The 20769-nt window shown below is 40.1% G+C and overlaps 1 protein-coding gene across 1 annotated transcript; it reads left to right on the plus strand.

Annotated features, from left to right (window-relative positions):
- The first annotated feature begins 1862 nt into the window (after positions 1-1862).
- On the plus strand, positions 1863-20462 carry tmem64 (transmembrane protein 64). The gene is made up of 3 exons (XM_058404575.1): positions 1863-3341; positions 13515-13670; positions 15982-20462. Exons 1-3 carry the CDS (start codon positions 2637-2639, stop codon positions 16165-16167), a joined length of 1047 nt encoding a protein of 348 aa, XP_058260558.1. The 5' UTR covers positions 1863-2636; the 3' UTR covers positions 16168-20462.
- Positions 20463-20769: the final 307 nt, after the last annotated feature.

Genomic DNA, 20769 nt, shown 5'->3' on the forward strand with positions numbered 1-20769 from the left:
CCACTACATTAAAGGTAACTATAACTTGATAAAATAAAATAAAAAACAGTGCATGTCGTTCTTGTTAACATGATTAAGGTATAAGAGGAACAAAATACTGTGCTTTTATTAGAAATGAATCAACTTGTAACAGCAGCTCAGTTTACATTTACAAATCATTTTATTTCGATATATATATAAACAAGTAACTAAAACATTAATTTAAAAAAAAAAAATTAAAAAATAATAATACCAACATTCATTTATCCATATGCTGTATGCTATACACAGTCACCACTGTTGAGTCCTTCATACTTCTCAAAGGACTCAATTTCTCTCAGATGGCTAACTTGGCTTAACTTGAAACGCTTAGCAGATTTGCTCACTGATGCGAATAAAAACGTACTTACTACATCAGTCAGTCTTCATCCAGTGCTACACTTCCATTATTAAGTCCTTCTCACCTCCTCCGTAACAGTTCATCTCTCACTCAGGAATCAGCAGAGCGGATAATCACCTCTAATTCTCCCACTCTCCAGAGCATGTAGGACAAAATCTAGTCAATAAGTCATTCTCATCACAGCAGTGACTTTTATCAGGGACTTTTTAAAAAAAACGCACTGTATAAGGACTGAATTGAGAAATCCTTTGGCCAGTCAGAAATACTGTGCCAGTAAGACCGACTGACTCTGATGAAGGATAACGAATTAGTGATGAAAACGCACTATAGTCCATCACATTTGATACACATCAAGGTACAGTGAGTGTGTTTTATAGAAGTAGACAGTAAGAATACACACATCCTAAAAAAAAAAAAAACTCTAACACTCCTGTTGTGAGATCCTGCTCTGTTGAAACCAGACCACCAAAATATTATCTAGAAAATGGTGGTTTGTTCCCTCTAATGGACATGGTGGAGAAATACTGACATGTGTGCAGGCATGTTTTCATATCTTGGTCAGAACAAAATGTTCCAACAAGGCTAGGGGATATCTGAGTGTTTTGACCTCCTGGGGATGAGCCAAATGTCTCCACAAGGTCAAAAGTGTTTGATATTTCTATCCTTGTGGGGATATTTGGTAATGAATCAAAATTGCTGGTTTGACCTTGAGAGGACGTTACTGGAAACATATTGGCTTAGTGAGGTTACGCTTGGGGTTAGGTTTAGCTGTAGGCATAGCATAAATTAACTGTATTAAATATTGTCAATGGAAGATCCTCACGAGGATAATAAGACAAACATGAATGTGTGTCTGTGTGTGTGTGTGTGTGTCACGAACCTGACCATTTTGACCTTGAAAAGACACTTGGCTGATCCTCAACTAAAACTTGGCTACAAAAACCCACACTAGCCAAATGTTTACTTTTGAGGTCAAGAGGTTATACTTGGGGTTAGGTTTAGCTTTAGGCATAGCATTAATTAGCCGAATAGTTATTGTGGTAATTATATTTTAGTGAACAGTCCTCACAAGGATAGTAAGACAACCGTGTGTGTGTGTGTGTGTGTGTGTGTGTGTGTGGAGGGGGAGAGAGCGAGAGAGAGAGAGAGAGAGAGACAGACAGAGAGAGAGAGGTGGGGGTGGAGAGAGAGAGAGACAGACAGAGAGAGAGACAGACAGAGAGAGAGGTGGGGGTGGAGAGAGAGAGAGAGAGACAGACAGAGAGAGAGAGACACAGACAGAGAGAGAGAGAGATGGGGGTGGAGAGAGAGAGACAGACAGAGAGAGAGAGAGACACAGACAGAGGGGTGGGGGTGGAGAGAGAGAGAGAGAGAGCGAAAGAGAGACACAGAGAGAGAGAGATGGGGTGAGAGAGAGAGAGAGAGAGAGAGAGAGAGAGAGAGAGTTATTCTCGCGATAGAAAATAAAGATGACACGTGATTAGAGACACGTGGTTGCGGTGCGTGGCATTCTGGGAAATAAACAGTGGTACGTTAGCAGCAGTATCAACAGCGTTTCAATGCGCCTTGTGTGCGTCGGTGAGGTCCAGTCCTGGCTAGTGGAAGTGTTTGTTTAACTAATACACACTACAGAGAGTATTTATTTAGTTATTCACACACTGACAGCGTTAAAGTGCACTAGTCCGCTCAGGCGGAATGATGGGTCACAGCAGCAGGACTTTGTACCCGAGCGCTGCAGTGCAATGATTATTTTTCTGTGTGAAAGTTGGACATCTGCTTTGATTTTTTTGGTCTTTAATTAAACCGCAGCGTGATGGATTAAACCCAGGGGTTTGGTTCTAGTAGATATCAGATCGGAGTTTGCACCGACGATCTTGTGTATAGGTTTTTTTTTTTTAATGTAAACATGGTGGACGTGGTGGAGGTAGAAGGGGCGCGAGGCGGCGGCGGGGTGTCACGTTAACGTTACCGTTATGGCGTTTATTACTGAACCGCAGCCAGAGTCTCCTTGAAGTGGGAATGAATCTAAAGCCGTGGATGTGCTGGACACTGGCGAGTCTCATTAGATTTTATCACCACAAACTGCTGATCGGGAGCAGATCGTGCTGTGGTTCCCGACGCCTTTCACAACAACAACTGCGTTGATTGTTGTTGTTGTTGTTATTATTATTATTATTATTATTATCATTAAGTAGTATTATTATTGTTGTTTATTTCTGAGCTGCAGCCAGGATAAAGATTCACTTTTCTCAACATCATGTGGAGTCTAGCTTCGGCAGCGCTGCAGCTTCTGCTCAAATCGGTGAAGCACGCCGCGGGGAAAGGACACATCCAGCTGAACCGGTGGCTGCAGCGGCCGCCGGACTCGGTGGACTGCGAGAAGATGGACCTGCTGATCTGCAGCGCGTTTGAGGAGCGAGGCGGCGCGTGCAGGGCGGACATGGTGGCGGCGGGCGGCGGGGAGCCCGTGTCACCCTTCACTTCGGCGGACTTAAGGAATCCGTGCTGCATCGCGACCTGTTGCTTCAAGAGTGCGCTGGTGGCGTGCGTCCTGACCGCCGCCTGCTTCTTCTCCGTCACGCTCGTGCGCCGGTACCTGAAAGACGCACTGCTCTGGGTGGAGAGCTTGGACGGCCTCATGGGCGCGATGCTGTTCATCGTGTGCCTCATCACAGTGTCGTTCCCCTGCGGCTGGGGCTACATGGTCCTCAACGTGGCTGCGGGATACCTGTACGGCTTCGTGCCCGGAGTGGGCCTGGTGATGGTGGGCGTGCTGATCGGTACCTCGGTGGCGCACGTGGCGTGCAGACGGCTGCTGTCCAGCTGGGTGCTGAGCCGCGTGGGGAACAACGAGCAGCTCAGTGCTGTCATCCGGGTTGTCGAGGGAGGCAGCGGGCTCAAGGTGGTGGCTCTGGCCAGACTAACCCCCATCCCCTTTGGCCTCCAAAATGCTGTGTTTTCGGTGAGTGATGTGGAGACCCTATAATCTACAGCAAACAATGTAGAATATATTTACAGTAGTGCTGTAATATCAAATAATACTTATTTGACTGATGCTTATTATTGTTGCAACAGAAAAAGTTAAGGGTTTTGCTCAAAAACCCAACCATAGCAGTGCTGGGATTTGAACTCATGACCTGCTGTTCTGTAACTTAAAGCCTTATCCACTGAGCCTCCACAACTATCTTCCACGTAAATCGTGTGACGCACACTTTTAATGATGAATGACAAGCTGTAATCTGTTTATTGGTGTGGCGCAACAGCTAAATAATAGAACAAAGTATGCTATTATGACTTATTAAGAAATTCCACTAAGCAGGGCGTGCTATGCTAGTCAATTAATCGAGGAACATGGTGTTGTCATTTAGCCTAATGAACTGTTACCACCCCGGAAACTATGATTTTCCAGTGAATCCACAGTTATGTTACAGAGAACCCAGAAGGTAAAAGGTCTTCCGTCACGAAGACTTCCATTAGGTGTAGAACTTGGTGTCAAAGTGCTGACACTGGAGACTCCTTCCAAAAATGTTAAATAAATCTCATCTATATGAGATCAATATATTATTATTATTATTATTATTATTATTATTATTATGGCATGTTAGCCATACAGATCCCTGTGTAAATTGTTACTATAAAATTGATGTATTAGCACATCAACATTAATATAATCTTTAAACATTATAATTATAACATTATAATCTTTAAACATCAACATTAATACAGCCTTTGTTTGTCAGAGCTGCTGATAAAGAAAAGTAAACAACACTTTCAGGTCATTTAAGAATTCAGTAGCACTGAGATGCAGTCTATATTTATTGAACATAAGTATTATTTTACCTTCTTATAGTATTTGTAAGAATTGCAAAGACTGGTTATACCATACCATAATGATCACATAAGCGTTGTCTGTGATTTCCACCTCTGTTTCATGAGTAAAATCCACATATTACACCTTCTAATGCAAATTTGCACCCTGAATTTATACCCTTTTGTACTCGTGTTCTTTCATGCTATATGTTTAAATCATTAGTTACGCCTCCAAAGCAAGCAAATACGACTCAAATGTTTTGATGGAAACTACTCTCAGAACTCAAAGAGAAACAGGAAAATAAACACACAGGAGAAGTGAAATATATTTTGCAGGGTAGCTAAACTTTAACATTTACGATATTTAAGGATGTGGTCCACAATGCACAGAACATATATTGAGTCTCAGGCCGTGTCTCAAACCACAAACTAAATATTGCATCCACGTCTGCCTCTGTGCTTCTCCATTCTGATCGATCCGAAAGTGTTGATGAATTTTCTATAACAGCGGCTCTGACAGTATTGCCAGCTGTCATTTAAATCACATCTTCATATTGTTGCACTCCTTATAATATGATATTGTTTCTATAGTAACGGCTCAATCACAGGGAATTAAATGACACAATCAAAACCTGATAAGAAACGGATTAAAAATGCTATTTTTATTTTAAAATAAAGATCTATGATGTTTTCTGGAAGGAGACTTTTTCCATAACTGCTAAGTCTTCAAGATGCTTTTCCAGGTTCACAGTAACACACTGTAAATGTTCTGTCTTCACATAGCGTAGGAGGTGGAACAGCTATTTTTTATATATATATATATATACACTATATTGCCAAAAGTATGTGCTCACCTGCCTTGACTCGCATATGAACTTAAGTGACATCCCATTCCTAATCCATGGGGTTCAATATGATGTCGGTCCACCCTTTGCAGCTATAACAGCTTCAACTCTTCTGGGAAGGCTCTCCACAAGGTTTAGGAGTGTGTTTATGGGAATTTTTGACCATTCTTCCAGAAGCGCATTTGTGAGGTCACACACTGATGTTGGACGAGAAGGCCTGGCTCTCAGTCTCCGCTCTAATTCATCCCAAAGGTGTTCTATCGGGTTGAGGTGAGGACTCTGTGCAGGCCAGTCAAGTTCATCCACACCAGACTCTGTCATCCATGTCAATATGGACCTTGCTTTGGTCACTGGTGCACAGTCATGTTGGAAGAGGAAGGGGCCAGCTCCAAACTGTTCCCACAAAGTTGGGAGCATGGAATTGTCCAAAATGTCTTGGTATGCTGAAGCATTCAGAGTTCCTTTCACTGGAACTAAGGGGCCAAGCCCAGCTCCTGAAAAACAACCCCACACCATAATCCCCCCTCCACCAAACTTTACACTTGGCACAATGCAGTCAGACAAGTACCGTTCTCCTGGCAACCGCCAAACCCAGACTCGTCCATCAGATTGCCAGATGGAGAAGCGCGATTCGTCACTCCAGAGAACGCGTCTCCACTGCTCTAGAGTCCAGTGGCGGCGTGCTTTACACCACTGCATCCGACGCTTTGCATTGCACTTGGTGATGTATGGCTTGGATGCAGCTGCTCGGCCATGGAAACCCATTCCATGAAGCTCTCTGCGCACTGTTCTTGAGCTAATCTGAAGGCCACATGAAGTTTGGAGGTCTGTAGCGATTGACTCTGCAGAAAGTTGGCGACCTCTTCGCACTATGCGCCTCAGCATCCGCTGACCCCGCTCCGTCAGTTTACGTGGCCTACCACTTCGTGGCTGAGTTGCTGTCGTTCCCAAACACTTCCACGTTCTTATAATACAGCTGACAGTTGACTGTGGAATATTTAGGAGCGAGGAAATTTCACGACTGGATTTGTTGCACAGGTGGCATCCTATCACAGTTCCACGCTGGAATTCACTGAGCTCCTGAGAGCGACCCATTCTTTCACAAATGTTTGTAAAAACAGTCTGCATGCCTAGGTGCTTGATTTTATACACCTGTGGCCATGGAAGTGATTGGAACACCTGATTCTGATTATTTGGATGGGTGAGCGAATACTTTTGGCAATATAGTGTAATATATATCTCAAAAACGAAACCATGTTTCACAGATGGTCCGCAACATTTAATGTAAATATAAATGGATAAAAAGTACATAATATTCTTCTTTTAGATTTTAATGATTGGCAAAAGGTTGTGGTAAAAGAGGGCTAAAGTCATCAAATTTCATTCGATTATTTTCTTTTAACATTACGGCCCAGTTGTATTATTTCTCATCACAAGTTATCAAAGTTTCTATATGTGGCCTACTGTTCGAGAGATTGTGATTCTGAATGCCTGAGTCTTGGGTCATACAACAAAAAAAAAACTCTAAATAGCATATTTGGTGATATTTTGTTTTGATGAAATTTCAAATCCCGATCCTGTCAAGCTGCCACCGTCAGACCCTCGAGCAAGACCTTCTGCGAGCCGCTTTGGTTAAAATCATGTGAGATTTTACAAATGTGTCACATTTAAGGTCTCTGAAGAAGCCTTTTAGTTGATGTGTCCAATTATAACAAATATAAACAACTTAACTAACCAATAACACAAGCTGCTTATTATGCAGCAAGTTTCCCCCCTGTGATGTCACTGGATGATTTATTGCCTCTCGAACCAGTTCTTTTGGCATCTCGGCTCCACCCACATCGAAATTGTATAATTACCGTCCTTATTGCCTTGCTGTGGGCGTGTAGGAGCAAAGGCTTGTCTGAGAAATGCTGCTCTAACTCACACACCTAGTTTTGTCACCCGTTAATAGGATCAGGTACAAAGCAAAGACAACAGTAACATGTTCAGTATCAGATGATGAATCTTGTGAGGTTTATAGCCTTTTTAAAAAAATACAAAAGGTTAAATATTTGATGGGAATCAGTTCCGTCTCTGTTTAATTAGCGTTAAACAATGTTGGTCTTTGTGGGATGTTCAGGTGACTTAATCCAGCTTAGGTGTGATCTCATTAAACTCATTAAGTTAGGCATGATCGTTCTAAACATAGGATAAAGGCTTTGGGCTGTGGGTCATAGTAACTTTACTCCCTGGAGTGATGTGTAGCCTGCATTATTAATTTTTGATTAACTGACACACGAGACACAAGAAGCATGCAGTTAGGCTTAGCAAGGTCGAAAAAGTGCAGAGATCTGCGTGCTCACGTTAGCTGCTCTACTGTGCAGAACAGGATACGAGAAACGGTCCTTAAAGGAACATTCTGCGCGTGATAACCATTTCTGTTTAATTTTGCAGTTCTGCCTTCTTCAGTTTCAGGCAGTATATGTATATAATAAATAAATAGTAATAATGTAGACTCTAGATATTGACATAAGGTGTGAGGAATGTTTCTGTACATCTTTGTAACGTTTACACGTGTTTATTTTTCTGTAAGGTCCGTGAACTCGAATGTCAACTCAGCACTGTCATCTCTCTCTCACGAGAAAACATTAATGTCAGTTGTCGAACGAGAATTTATTGGCATAGTAATTCGGAATTGTTGAGGGCCATTTTTTTTTTTATCATGACGCTCAGATCTGATTGGTCAGACAAGGTTGATTTTAATTTTCTGTAACAGAAGTTCTGGTTGTAGATCAGATCATAAAGCGGGTGCAGTAATGTAAGGGTTTCTATAATAACAACCCGTTCACAGGAACTTGTATGGAAGACGTGATGATAAAATGTCTTGTTACTTAGCACACAAATAGTTTTCTCTCATGTTTATAGAAAGTGTTTAGGGTGTACCTTGTAAGTTTTGCCCAATGCCAGGGAACGACTTCACTACTAAGAAGTCTGCACTATTTTCTTTCCAGTAAGAAGATAAGCTGTGTTAATGGTTAACTTCAGGAGACAGAAAAAGAGACAGTGGTGAAAGAGCGAATGTTCATATTAGTTTTAAGCTATGCCCTAATAACCAGTCTCATGGACATGCTGGAACATTGTCATCATGTCACTGTAAACAGATTGAATTAAATGAAAAGAAAAATTGTAATCGTTGGCACATCGTTGTTGCTAAATACATAGGGGCACGCCGTTATAGGAAAATAATCGTCCTCTACGGCGGTAAGAATGACTCTGCTTTGCACCAAGCCACAGCGCAATTATTCCTTACTTTTACATTTTTGACTCGGATGCCTTTAAAACATATTCGCTAAATAAAAATTATGTGCTGAAGATAAAGCTTTAAGGCCTGTCTACTGTATATGTTGGCAAAAATGCAGATTGCATGCTTGAAAGACTGGAAAAGACTGTTTTGGGTTTCCGTGGTTGGTGATGGTATGCATTTCATAAGAAATTATATAGAATCTTTACACAGGCAAGAAGGGATCTAGTTATATATTTTTTTAGTAATCTAGAACTGGCAGGAAGTCTATTTGTGGCACATTGGGAGCATTGAGGTTGAGCTCAGACTATAAGTACAGGTGTTGAGAACATCCAAGCCAAACATCTCTTAAATATTACATTCTATATTCACTTCTGGTTTGGCCTGAACGAGGATGAACTGACCCCGATCTAACCGGTTTCACATGTTTGGTGAGGTAAATGGTGCAATCTAGCATAGCTTAGGCATAGCATTTATGATTTTTTTTTTTTTTTTTTTTAAGCTATAGAGTTTACTGCATCAAACGCAGTTCAGACATCATATGTAAAAGACACGTTTGCTTCTGTGCTTCCTTTTTCTTTCATTTCCCATATCCTCCTAACATCATCTAGGTGATCTGTTTATTGAGGAGCATGCCATACTTTTGTGACTCTTTTTTTTGTTGTTTTTAAACTTTCTTGGAACACGTTATGGGGGAAAAATGAGGCGTCTTGCCCGCGACTGACCAGGGTTTTTGTGGTCGTGTTTCTTTCTCCTCTCTTTGCCTTCAAGGATTGTCTTGTTATCAATGCTGGCATGTCTGTGTGTAGGAGGAAAAAAGTCTGCCCAGGGGTTGAAATATTGTGGTGATAAGTTTAAAAATGAATAAATGAAAAAGGCCCTGAAAAATGGAGCCAGAAACTGTTAAATGGAGTGCTAAATGTATATACGATTACAATTGTTTTTATTATACACTACCGGTCAAAAGTTTGGACACACCTTTTAATTCAGTGTTTTTTGTTTAGGGATTTATTTTCTACATTCTAGAACAATACTGGAGATTTCAAAACTATGAAATAACACACATGGACTTAAGTAATCCGTATGTAATGACAACAAAAAACAGTCCGTTGTTATTTTAAGACAGGAAGGTCAGGTGTTCTGGAATAGTTCTTGCAAGAACAGTATTGTCAAGTGCATTTGCAAAACCCATCAAGCACCATGATGAAACTGGTTCACATGAAGACCATCCCAGGAAAGCAAGACCAAAACTTACCTCTGCTGCAGAGGAGAAGTTCATTTAGAGTTACCAGCCTCAGAAATCACCAATTAACAGCACCTCAGATTAGAGCCGTTATGAAGGCTTTACAGAGCAGACATATCTCAATTGTTCAATCAACTGTTCAAAGGACATTATCGTGTATTTTGGCCGCCTTCAGCATTGTTTTACAATGTAGAAAGAAATAAACATCAGGAAAGACCATGGAATTAGAAGGTGTGTCCAAACTTTTGACTGGTAGTGTAGTGATGCAACCTAAAATGAAATGATTGCCACTGTGGAGCAGGTATTTCAGGTTTTGAGCAAACAGAGTGTCAAATACTAAACCAGTGTGCTTTTATGTGCAATGAATCTGTGGCTGAATATCACATGGTGTGTGCTGTTTGTGATTCACAGTGTAGGGAATACAACTCAATCATATTATACCCTAGAGAGGTAGAAATTTTAACAAAGGGCTGGTTTTTTATTTATTTATTTTTTTTTACGTTATCAGTTTTTACATTAAGAATTACAAAATATGCTTTCTTTCAGTGGATGTTTAATTTAGCTTATTAAAGATGTGTTACTTTGTGAAAAGGTAGAACATCATCTGATCATCTTCAGCTGTTCAGTTTGATCCTGTAGCCTCAGATTCCTCGTCTTAGCTGACCAGAATGGAACCCAATGTCGTTTTTTGAGCCTAGGGTTAGGGTTGATGTGTTAGAAGCGGGAAAAATGGGCAAGTGTAAGGATTTGAGCGAGTTTGACGAAGGGCCAAATTGTGATGGCTAGACGACTGGATCAGAGCATCTCCAAAACTGCAGCTCTTGTGGGGTGTTCCCGGTCTGCAGTGGTCAGTATCTATCAAAGGTGGTCCGAGGAAGGAACAGTGGAGAACCGGCGACAGGGTCATGGACGACCAAGGCTCATTGATGCACGTGGGGAGTGAAGGCTGGCCCGTGTGATCCGATCCAACAGATGAGCTACTGTTGCTCAAATTGCTGAAGAAGTTAATGCTGGTTCTGATAGAAAGATTTTAGAATACACAGTGCATGATGGGTCAGGGCTGTTTTGGCAGCGAAAGGGGAACCAACACAATATTAGGCCAGTGGTCATAATGTTATGCCTGATTGGTGTATGAAATACTCAAACTTCAGCTGTTGTGATTGTTAACACTAGCGATCCTTTTTAGCTAAAATTAGTCAAGCATGTTACATCCTATATCCATAGTGCGTGTCAAGATTGATAAGAAATCGGATCAAGAACTGGAAGCATGGACTATTTGAAGCCACCCACCATTTTTGAAGTGCAGAAGTTAAGAATTTAAAGCAGGTCTAAATTGTGATATGTGGTTGTAGCTATAAAGGAATACTGAAGCTTCCAATCTCTTCTTTCTCTCCTTCCCTCTTCAGCACACTGATGAGGATAATTCTACAGGGATACATTAATTTTCCTGAGCTTTTTGGTAAACATGCTATTAGTGAAGGAACAGAAAAACAGAAAGAAGCCCAGGAGAATTTGTACACACTTGCTAGATTAGCGTTGTTGTTCAGTAGTTAGTAAAATTAGTGGTAAAATTGTCTTTTTTTTTTTTTTAATAAGTTTGAGTTTTCTTAAAAAAACATTATTCTAACATTTATGGTTTTTCTGTGAATCTTTTACTCGACATGAATAGTATTAGATTTTCTGATCGACTTTGTCCTCCTTAATAGGTTTAAACGTATAGGTTTTATATTAAGCTCTGGAGCTGGCCGTAATCCCGTGCTGTCTGTAACAATATCTTCTTAGACTTGTTTCAATACTTTATTAGCACAAGTGGCTTTTGTTCGATGACCCCTCAGAGGGCTAAAGGGTTGTGTCAGCATGACTGTGGACTTCAGAAGTAAAGCTTATCCTGAAGGCTCTTCGATCTTATCGAACCGGCAAAAATAACAGATGTTAGCTCTTTGTAAATGTATGTAGAAGAAATAAAAAAAAAATGTCAACCACTGATTCTCAGAGGGTTTTTTTATTACTAAGAGTCCAATTTAAATGTTAAATGAAAATTAGCATAATCTAACTAATCAGATATTAATCTTAATATTTAAATATTTTCAATAACATTCAGTCCATGAAGCTTTTCCTTCCTGAACTTTTCCATTCACACATTACTTATAGACTAATTGTTTTTCTGCTAATTGTTATTATTGAGGATTGTTTTAAGGGAAGTTTCAAATAAGCCGAGAACTACAAATATAATAAAAAATAACAGCTTTTATAATAACGGGTTGTGATTTCTGCAAATTGAACATAATAAAAATCGCAAACTTTCTGCATCTGCTTCATGGATCCACTGATTTCAACTGATTTCTTTAAATTACAGTTGAATGTTAGCTATGTCATTTATACAAGATAATTAGCCTTCAAAAGTAAATCCAGTTATCAAGCAGACAATCAGCCCAGTATCGTAGCTGGCAATCCGGTATGGTTTTAAGGAAGAAAAGCATAAAATAATTCATGAGATCAATTTAAAAAAAATCATCTTGAGATAGACACGCGCTTTAGAGGTATTACGGGAATTTGACAAGGGCGTATAGAAAACTTGTGAAAACACAGAGCTTATTGACCTTCATAGGATTTAATAGTGTTGGTTTTGTATTACGTCTCTGTATTTACATAGGAAAACTCCGACATTGTATATGATGACACATCGAGTGAGCTCATGCTGGAGTTGCGTCTGCTTCTCAGTAAGCTCTTTCTGTTGAGGTCTGCATTTCAGCGTGCCGTGCATTTTCTGCTGAAACACAATACACTGCATTATGTGGGCAACCCAACACGATGTACACTATATACAGGGAACCTCATTACGAGATTTCTAGAAATGTCACGTGGTATTATGGGGTTTGTCCTGTTGAAACTAGATGTTTGCACTTGAGTAAGTATACAGCTTTCGATCAGGCCTAGAGCAGAGAGACACATAACTGAAGATGTGTGTAAAAAGAGATTAGCAGCGAGATGAAAATGGCAGGATATACTGTAACCTGAGAGATACAGCGCTAGATTTATAGCAGTTGCATCACATCTCTAGAGCATCACCTGTTTTCTAAAACATGCTCAAAATTTACTGATATTGCTGTACTTTTTCCCTAAATCCTTTTTACGTCATATCCACCTCACCTCTATTTTTTTTGTGGCTCCTTCAGTCAACAATTGTTGTTGTTCTTTCGGCTGCTCCCTGTTCGGGCTCGCCACAGTGGATTATTTGGTCCACATGTTTTTATTTGTCACAGGTTTTATCCCGGATATGTCTTTAATAATACAGGATTAAGAAATTTACAGCTTTGTTCACGTTAGGTGGAGGAAGTAACACAAATAATTTCTTGGACTGATTTTTGGACTACACAGAAATCTGACATTTCTGCTTCCAATTTATGCAACAGATCTGACAGAAATGAAAATCCTACAGGTTCATTTCAGGGGTTTTCCTTTTCCCTTATATCACAGATTATTTCCAGTACTAGTAGCTGGGAAAAAAACAATAGCTACGCACCTTTTTTTTTTCCTATTTTGTGCCAACATAATCGGACTTCTTCAGATCGAGTTCTTGATTATGATTGGTCAGAAGATGTTTATTTCATTTTCTATAACAGCAGCTTTTAGAGTTGTTTATCTGTAATTGTTGAAGTAGTTGAAGAATAAAATATTTTGGAATGTACCGCCAATGGAAAGCAACATAATGATTATGGGTGGTAACGTAACACTACCGTTTTTACTTTCATGATGTGTATATTGTACATGCTGCACTGAGTTCCATTGTTCCAACTTTTGCAACTTAAGGGGATTATTTTACAGGATATTAACAGGCGTTCGTATTCATCAGATTTCCTGTTAGGTTTCCTGTTAGATTTGTCAGTATTCCTCGTCTCACATAGTGTTTAAATGGTCTGTTCTCATATATGTTGTGTTTCTTTCTGCATTTAGATCACAGACGTGTCCTTGCCAGACTACCTGGTGGCCTCATCAGTGGGCCTGCTGCCCACCCAGCTCCTCAACTCCTACCTGGGCACCACACTGCGTACTATAGAGGACGTTATAGCCGAGCAGAGCATCAGCGGATACTTTGTGTTCAGTCTGCAAGTAAGGAAATTGCAGTGTCTGTCCGTTCTTCCATCCCCCATACAGTCAGCTGGAGTGCAGTGACTAATACTGCGAGGATTAAAGGGCATGATTTGAACTTGTCAGAGGTTTACATTGTGTGAGGATTAGATGGTTCTTGTGGGTACTTCTGAAGATTTTAATCATACAGATCATAATCTCGTGTCTGAGAATTGTAAGTCTAGTGAGCTTGACTTGCTGCCGTTAAACATGTCTGATGTAGACAACAGTCTTTTGTCATGGTACAGTAATCAGGAGAAGATCATGTTTTTGGATGCAACTCTACATTCCAGTCATAATTTGAAGCTTCTTTGTGGTATTGAAGACGTCACTTGGGCAGTGGTGTGATGGTGTTGATTATTTTATGAATAACAGCACATCTCCCTTATTGCTCAGCAGTATTAAGAGAACAATACTTAAAAGAGCATGTATTTTATCCGTTTATACTTACCTTTAATGTCGTGGGGTATCCATCAGTTTATAACAATTATAACCGCTATAAACAGAGACACAATCACCAGTCTCTCTCCCTCTCTCTTTTTCTCTCTTTAAGCTAATAGGACAAAATAATTGAGCTTGCAATGTTTTTTATATACATATAAATATATACATATAAATATATACATATATATATATATATACATACACTATATTGCCAAAAGTATTCGCTCACCCATCCAAATAATCAGAATCAGGTATTCCAATCACTTCCATGGCCACAGGTGTATAAAATCAAGCACCTAGGCATGCAGACTGTTTTTACAAACATTTGTGAAAGAATGGGTCGCTCTCAGGAGCTCAGTGAATTCCAGCGTGGAACTGTGATAGGATGCCACCTGTGCAACAAATCCAGTCGTGAAATTTCCTCGCTCCTAAATATTCCACAGTCAACTGTCAGCTGTATTATAAGAACGTGGAAGTGTTTGGGAACGACAGCAACTCAGCCACGAAGTGGTAGGCCACGTAAACTGACGGAGCGGGGTCAGCGGATGCTGAGGCGCATAGTGCGAAGAGGTCGCCAACTTTCTGCAGAGTCAATCGCTACAGACCTCCAAACTTCATGTGGCCTTCAGATTAGCTCAAGAACAGTGCGCAGAGAGCTTCATGGAATGGGTTTCCATGGCCGAGCAGCTGCATCCAAGCCATACATCACCAAGTGCAATGCAAAGCGTTGGATGCAGTGGTGTAAAGCACGCCGCCACTGGACTCTAGAGCAGTGGAGACGCGTTCTCTGGAGTGACGAATCGCGCTTCTCCATCTGGCAATCTGATGGACGAGTCTGGGTTTGGCGGTTGCCAGGAGAACGGTACTTGTCTGACTGCATTGTGCCAAGTGTAAAGTTTGGTGGAGGGGGGATTATGGTGTGGGGTTGTTTTTCAGGAGCTGGGCTTGGCCCCTTAGTTCCAGTGAAAGGAACTCTGAATGCTTCAGCATACCAAGACATTTTGGACAATTCCATGCTCCCAACTTTGTGGGAACAGTTTGGAGCTGGCCCCTTCCTCTTCCAACATGACTGTGCACCAGTGACCAAAGCAAGGTCCATAAAGACATGGATGACAGAGTCTGGTGTGGATGAACTTGACTGGCCTGCACAGAGTCCTGACCTCAACCCGATAGAACACCTTTGGGATGAATTAGAGCGGAGACTGAGAGCCAGGCCTTCTCGTCCAACATCAGTGTGTGACCTCACAAATACGCTTCTGGAAGAATGGTCAAAAATTCCCATAAACACACTCCTAAACCTTGTGGACAGCCTTCCCAGAAGAGTTGAAGCTGTTATAGCTGCAAAGGGTGGACCGACGTCATATTGAACCCTATGGATTAGGAATGGGATGTCACTTAAGTTCATATGCGAGTCAAGGCAGGTGAGGGAATACTTTTGGCAATATAGTGTATATATACAGGAAAAACGTAATGTTCTGAAATACTGACACAAGAGACTCCTTACAAAAATACTAAATAAATATCACCTAGTCTCTTGTATAAGTCCTGTTGAATGAGTTGTTGCTATAGAAAAAATGATGTATTTGAATGAGCGAATTAATATAAACCCATGATTTGAATTAGAGCCAGGACTACTTCCAGGGCTGATGTTATACAAAACTGATCAACCTTCCCACCAATCAGAATCCATAATTCAACAGCGCTGTGGTGTGATACAGCATGCTGTATAACTATTAACCTGTACCGGTTTATTTGTGATAATTACAATCACTCAATGCAAATTTTGACTAAAAAGGAAACCAGAAGAATATTGTGCTTTAACAGATTTTTAACCCTCTATCTTCCTCAGATCTTTATCAGTATAGGGCTGATGTTTTACGTCGTGCACCGAGCACAGCTGGAGCTGAACGCCGCCATCGCAGCCTGCCAAATGGAGATGAAAACATCACATATGAATGGCAACATGTCGAACCACGGCGGTTCCACGTACTGCAGCAAGCGGACCGCGGCGTGCGGGGGGATTAACATCGTCTGACACTAAACAGTGACATTTATCCTGGTTCCAAGTATATGAACACGCCCCTTTTTCCACTGGTGTGGTCCTGTCAGAAAACGATCAGGCTAGAGGTGATGAAGACGGCATCCGAGGCCAGAGAAACGTCCGTTCAGGTTCAGTGCTGGTGTGCAATCCGGGAAGACGTTAGCGCTGGTTTTGGAAATTCTCTCCGAAGTGCGAAGGGAGGCCAGTATTTTGTACTGCTGGACAAAGTTTGAATAGAGCCTAATACTTTCTTTTGGGATTTGTTGTTTCGAAAATGATTATTTTTTTATAGAGTATGGATTTAAATTAGAATTTTTATACATCTAGAGCAGGTGTGGAGCATGTGATTTAGAGAGAACACTACAGTATTGTGCAGTAAAGAGAAACAGCTGCTGGTGTAAATGCTATATATTGTCACATGCTTTTAGTAATACATTTTACATTTGCTTTTGGTACTTTTCCAAGTCATGATGTTTATTATTATTATTATTATTATTATTATTATTATTACCGAAGACATACCACCTGGCTAGAAAATGGTTGCTTTATGCCAAACCTGGGATCACATTTGCAGTTCTTCACTTCTGCTAGGAACAGATGGAAAGGAAGGCAAATTTCCCAGCAGGGTATTTAACAGTGTCCTGCCAAGATCCGTCAAGTGCAGCGTGATGAAACCGAACAGTGGGATTTTATCCGTGTTCAGTCCCTCATAATGCTGCTGTATAGGATGGTGGGCCTTTGTTTTTGTTTTGTTTTTTTTAACCAAATTTGTTATAATAGGGCTGCTGTAAACCCCCTTTTTTTTAATCAACTTTGCCTTTTAATTTGGAACCTATTTCCATGACATTATTTATTGTGTGCAATACATGTTAGGCTGTCACTGTTAATATTTCAGGTAAATTATATACATCAAAAAAACAAAGGGAAGGAATTCCCCATATTCAAATATTTTGCTTATTTAAGTTGGATGGATAGTTAATATTATTATCGAAATTAATATAATCATTTCCTGGGGTTACATTAGAAAGACAGGAATTATTTATTGGTGAAGTTGAGTGGCACTTTAACACTAACCCTACATTCACACTCTCAAGTGATAAAGCAGCAGGTGTTTTATTCATTTTCTACAGACACTCGCAGTACGAAGCCAAGATTTCAGCTCCTGATTCAGCATTGATTCCTCAGTCCAATCCTATGGTGTTTGTGGTCTGATATTTCTTTAGTTCCTCCACTCCTAGCTGTTTAGCTTTACAGCTATGGCTTCATCTTATGTAGTCATATATGGCCTCCAATTATTGTATATTGAGACATTGTCAAGAAAACCAACAAGTTTGAAAGGAAAGAATAGAGCTCAAATGTACACTATATTGCTAAAAGTTTTGGGATCTGCCTTTACATGCACGTGAATGTAATATGAAGTTGGTCAGCCGTTTGCAGCTAAGGGGAACAGCCATCCCCAAACTGTTCCCACTAAGTTCAGAGCATGAAATTGTCCAAAATGTCTTGGTATGCTAAAGCATTAAGATTTCATTTCACTGGAACTCTTCCTATGATTTGAGGTGTCCCAAAACTTTTGGCAATGTAATGTACATTAGATCATTAGTCTTCTAGTACGAAATGAAGCAGTTCCCCAACAACTTGAATACATTTGAACAAAAGTGTGTATATTTTATAATGAGATGCAGGCTCATTACATAAAGTTTTTGGCTGTTCTTAGTCTCATCGGGGAAAAAATGAAAAACTACACACTTAAGTAGCTTGCTTCACACTCGCAAGAAACAAACTGCAAGCGACTAGTCATTCGCTAGTGTGAACACAGGGTTAATTATTTAATTTTGTTCATGAATATATGAGTGAAACATATGCACAAAATCTTCCACAGTATCCACACCACCAAGAAGGGAGTGTCTAACCTTATCAGAAGTGATGCCTGTAAGTTGACTGGAGACTCGTAGATTTTATTAGACACAAGCGCCTCCAGATTGTTCCCTGACTTAATCTGAGCTGTTTAAACTAGCCCTCGGTTTCGTCTTAATGAGCTTAGTGCTCTGAGCACGGTGTTTCTCCTACCCCAGAGATCTCCTGGGTCGATTAGTCCTTGCGGTCTAAATTCCCACAACACAAACAACCAGAAGGCTGTTATATTCTCGAGGATACACAGGAAACAGTTTGAGATTAGGAACAGTCTCGCTGTTCAGGGAAAAAATTTATGTGCAACAGCCCTGGTTTGACTTCTTCCTTTTGCAGTCTTTAAATGTCACAAATTCCTTGCATCAACTCTATTAACATGGCAGTTCCCTTAGTTGGAATGATAGTAATGCCTTTCACTTTATCTGTCTTCTGATGACTTTGAAAGCCATATGACCAGCTGCAAGCCACTAATGAATGACTTCATGTAAAAATGAAAAAGGACAAAACATTACAGCTAAAAAAGTGTATGCAAAAGAGATAGGTAGGTTTCACTTTCATACACACAAGGATCCTAACTTCCTCAGCAGTCTGGTTGTCCTGAAACCTGACTAGGCTAACCTCTTCTTTTCTTCTTCTTCTTCTTCTTCTTCTTCTTCTTTCGGCTTTTCCCTTCAGGGGTCATCTCTCTCGAATCATCTCTCTCCACCTATCCCTATCTTCTGCATCCTCAACACTTGCACCCACTAGCTTCATAATCCTCATTTATTACATCTGACTAGGCTAGCCTAACATGCTAAAAGCATATGTCATGCTAGTTAACTAAAGAATAGTGCATAAATAAAGAATAAGTGAAACAAACAGGTCATTTTCCTTCTTCCTGCTTCCTTCATTGTTTTAATGTAGCACATTGTGCTAGTGCTCTCATTTGCAAATATTTGGTTCACCTTGCAAGTGAACATACTGTCTGGCTAGCGTCTTTGTTTCTCTCGATATGTTTATATACAGCAGCTGTATAAAACGATCTGACAATTATTTTACTGACAGCCACATCGCTCTCCTCAGGCGAGATTCATAACGATTAGCTCGATAAAACTTACATAACGAGGTGTCACTTCACAGTAAGCTACGTGTTTAAATAAACACATTTACTTAAAACATGTTTTAATTTTGTTCATTTACTTCCTCTGTTTGCTGAACCTGCTTGTACTACCACTTAAAGCTAATATCCCAGACGCAAAACTTGCTCATCGCTGGTGTCCAGGTCACCGATTTGTTTACCCTTGATGCGCTTTTAGCTATAATCTGATATAATAATTGTTCAGTATGGTTTCAGTTTGTTTGTTTTTTACTTTTTAATATCTATATACTCTATATCTGGAATCATCCTCAAATTTTTGTACTCTAACCTGACAATCGGCAGGTGTGCAAATGTTTAGTCATTTTTAAATCCATACCACATGTCCATTATTATTATTTTATTTTATTCATTTTATTTCCATCATTATTCCCATTTGTTGCTGCTGCTTAGACTCCAGGGTCTGAGCAAAATGCTGATAAGGGCTCAAATATATATACGTCAAGTTCTACACTTATCCTTACAGGCTCTCATAAATATAAATGGCTAAGATAAATAGACCTACCAACTTTTCTAACAGTTTCTTAAGTCGGTTTTCACACTTGCATGTTGTATGAAATGGCACACAGAAACGAACATTCCTCGCTGATATTTCTGTCCGAATCAGTTTGAAGTCGGAATGTTCCCTCCGTTTGTTAAACTTAGCAATAACTGGAAGCAGAAATGTCCTTGAGTTAGGTAGAGAAATGCAACATTCCTGGTCTTGTGTTATGATGTCAAGCCTGCCTTGTACCTCTTGCTGCCTATGACAGGACATGACACTAGCCTGTGGCATGATCATACACCATGTTCATGGAAATGATTATTAACAACAACAAAAAAAAAAAAGGTACGAGATGTCGAATGCAAAAAAAACAAAAAAAAAAACAAAGGAAAAGACATTACAAACTATTGTATGGGCGAATGGGATTTACACACGGTTTGTTTAATCGATATTTCTGACATAATTATGCAAGAGAGGAACTCTAGAAATCTGACATGGGGATGAAACAACATGGTTCTTGCTGAGGCTTTATCTGAGATCACACCTACGACTACAGCACATCAGAAACCCAGTGCACATGTGATTTCAGATAAATACAAATCAGGGACTGTTACGAAACCTCTGCCCCCATGAATCAAGTGCATTTATCAATTCCACTGTATTTTGTAATACAGATTCTTACAGTGTGTAAACAGATATTTATCGCTGTATCACGCTTGTTCTGTGTTTATTTATGAAATAAAAAGGTCTGATAAATCAGTTATTCTAAGGCTGATTCATTTTAAGATAATTGGGTATGATGGTTTACTGTGAGCTTTAACCAGAGATACAGGGAGGAAAGAAACATAAGATTAGTTCTAGGTGATTAATACCACAGTGCTGTGGAATACTCAGTTCTGATGGGTCAGAAGGTACTGATTACTGATTCATCTTCTGTAATAGCAGCTCTGAGAGTAGTTCACTAGAGGGTAAATTATACCTGTGTAATAACACCCATTCTAATATGTATCATTTCACTAGTATAAGATTTATAGAAGGAGCGGTCTCCAGTGTTGGTGCTTTGTAA

Source organism: Hemibagrus wyckioides, linkage group LG12 (genome assembly GCF_019097595.1).
Source record: "Hemibagrus wyckioides isolate EC202008001 linkage group LG12, SWU_Hwy_1.0, whole genome shotgun sequence".
NCBI classification, from domain to species: domain Eukaryota; kingdom Metazoa; phylum Chordata; class Actinopteri; order Siluriformes; family Bagridae; genus Hemibagrus; species Hemibagrus wyckioides.

What these genes read in the sequence shown, in the direction of transcription:
- tmem64 (XM_058404575.1), top strand. Translation starts at nt 2,637, where the DNA reads ATGTGGAGTCTAGCTTCGGCAGCGCTGCAGCTTCTGCTCAAATCGGTG. An exon ending in TCCAAAATGCTGTGTTTTCG is followed by an intron (nt 3,342 to 13,514) that starts GTGAGTGATGTG and finishes TTCTGCATTTAG; the next exon opens with ATCACAGACGTGTCCTTGCC. An exon ending in ACTTTGTGTTCAGTCTGCAA is followed by an intron (nt 13,671 to 15,981) that starts GTAAGGAAATTG and finishes TATCTTCCTCAG; the next exon opens with ATCTTTATCAGTATAGGGCT.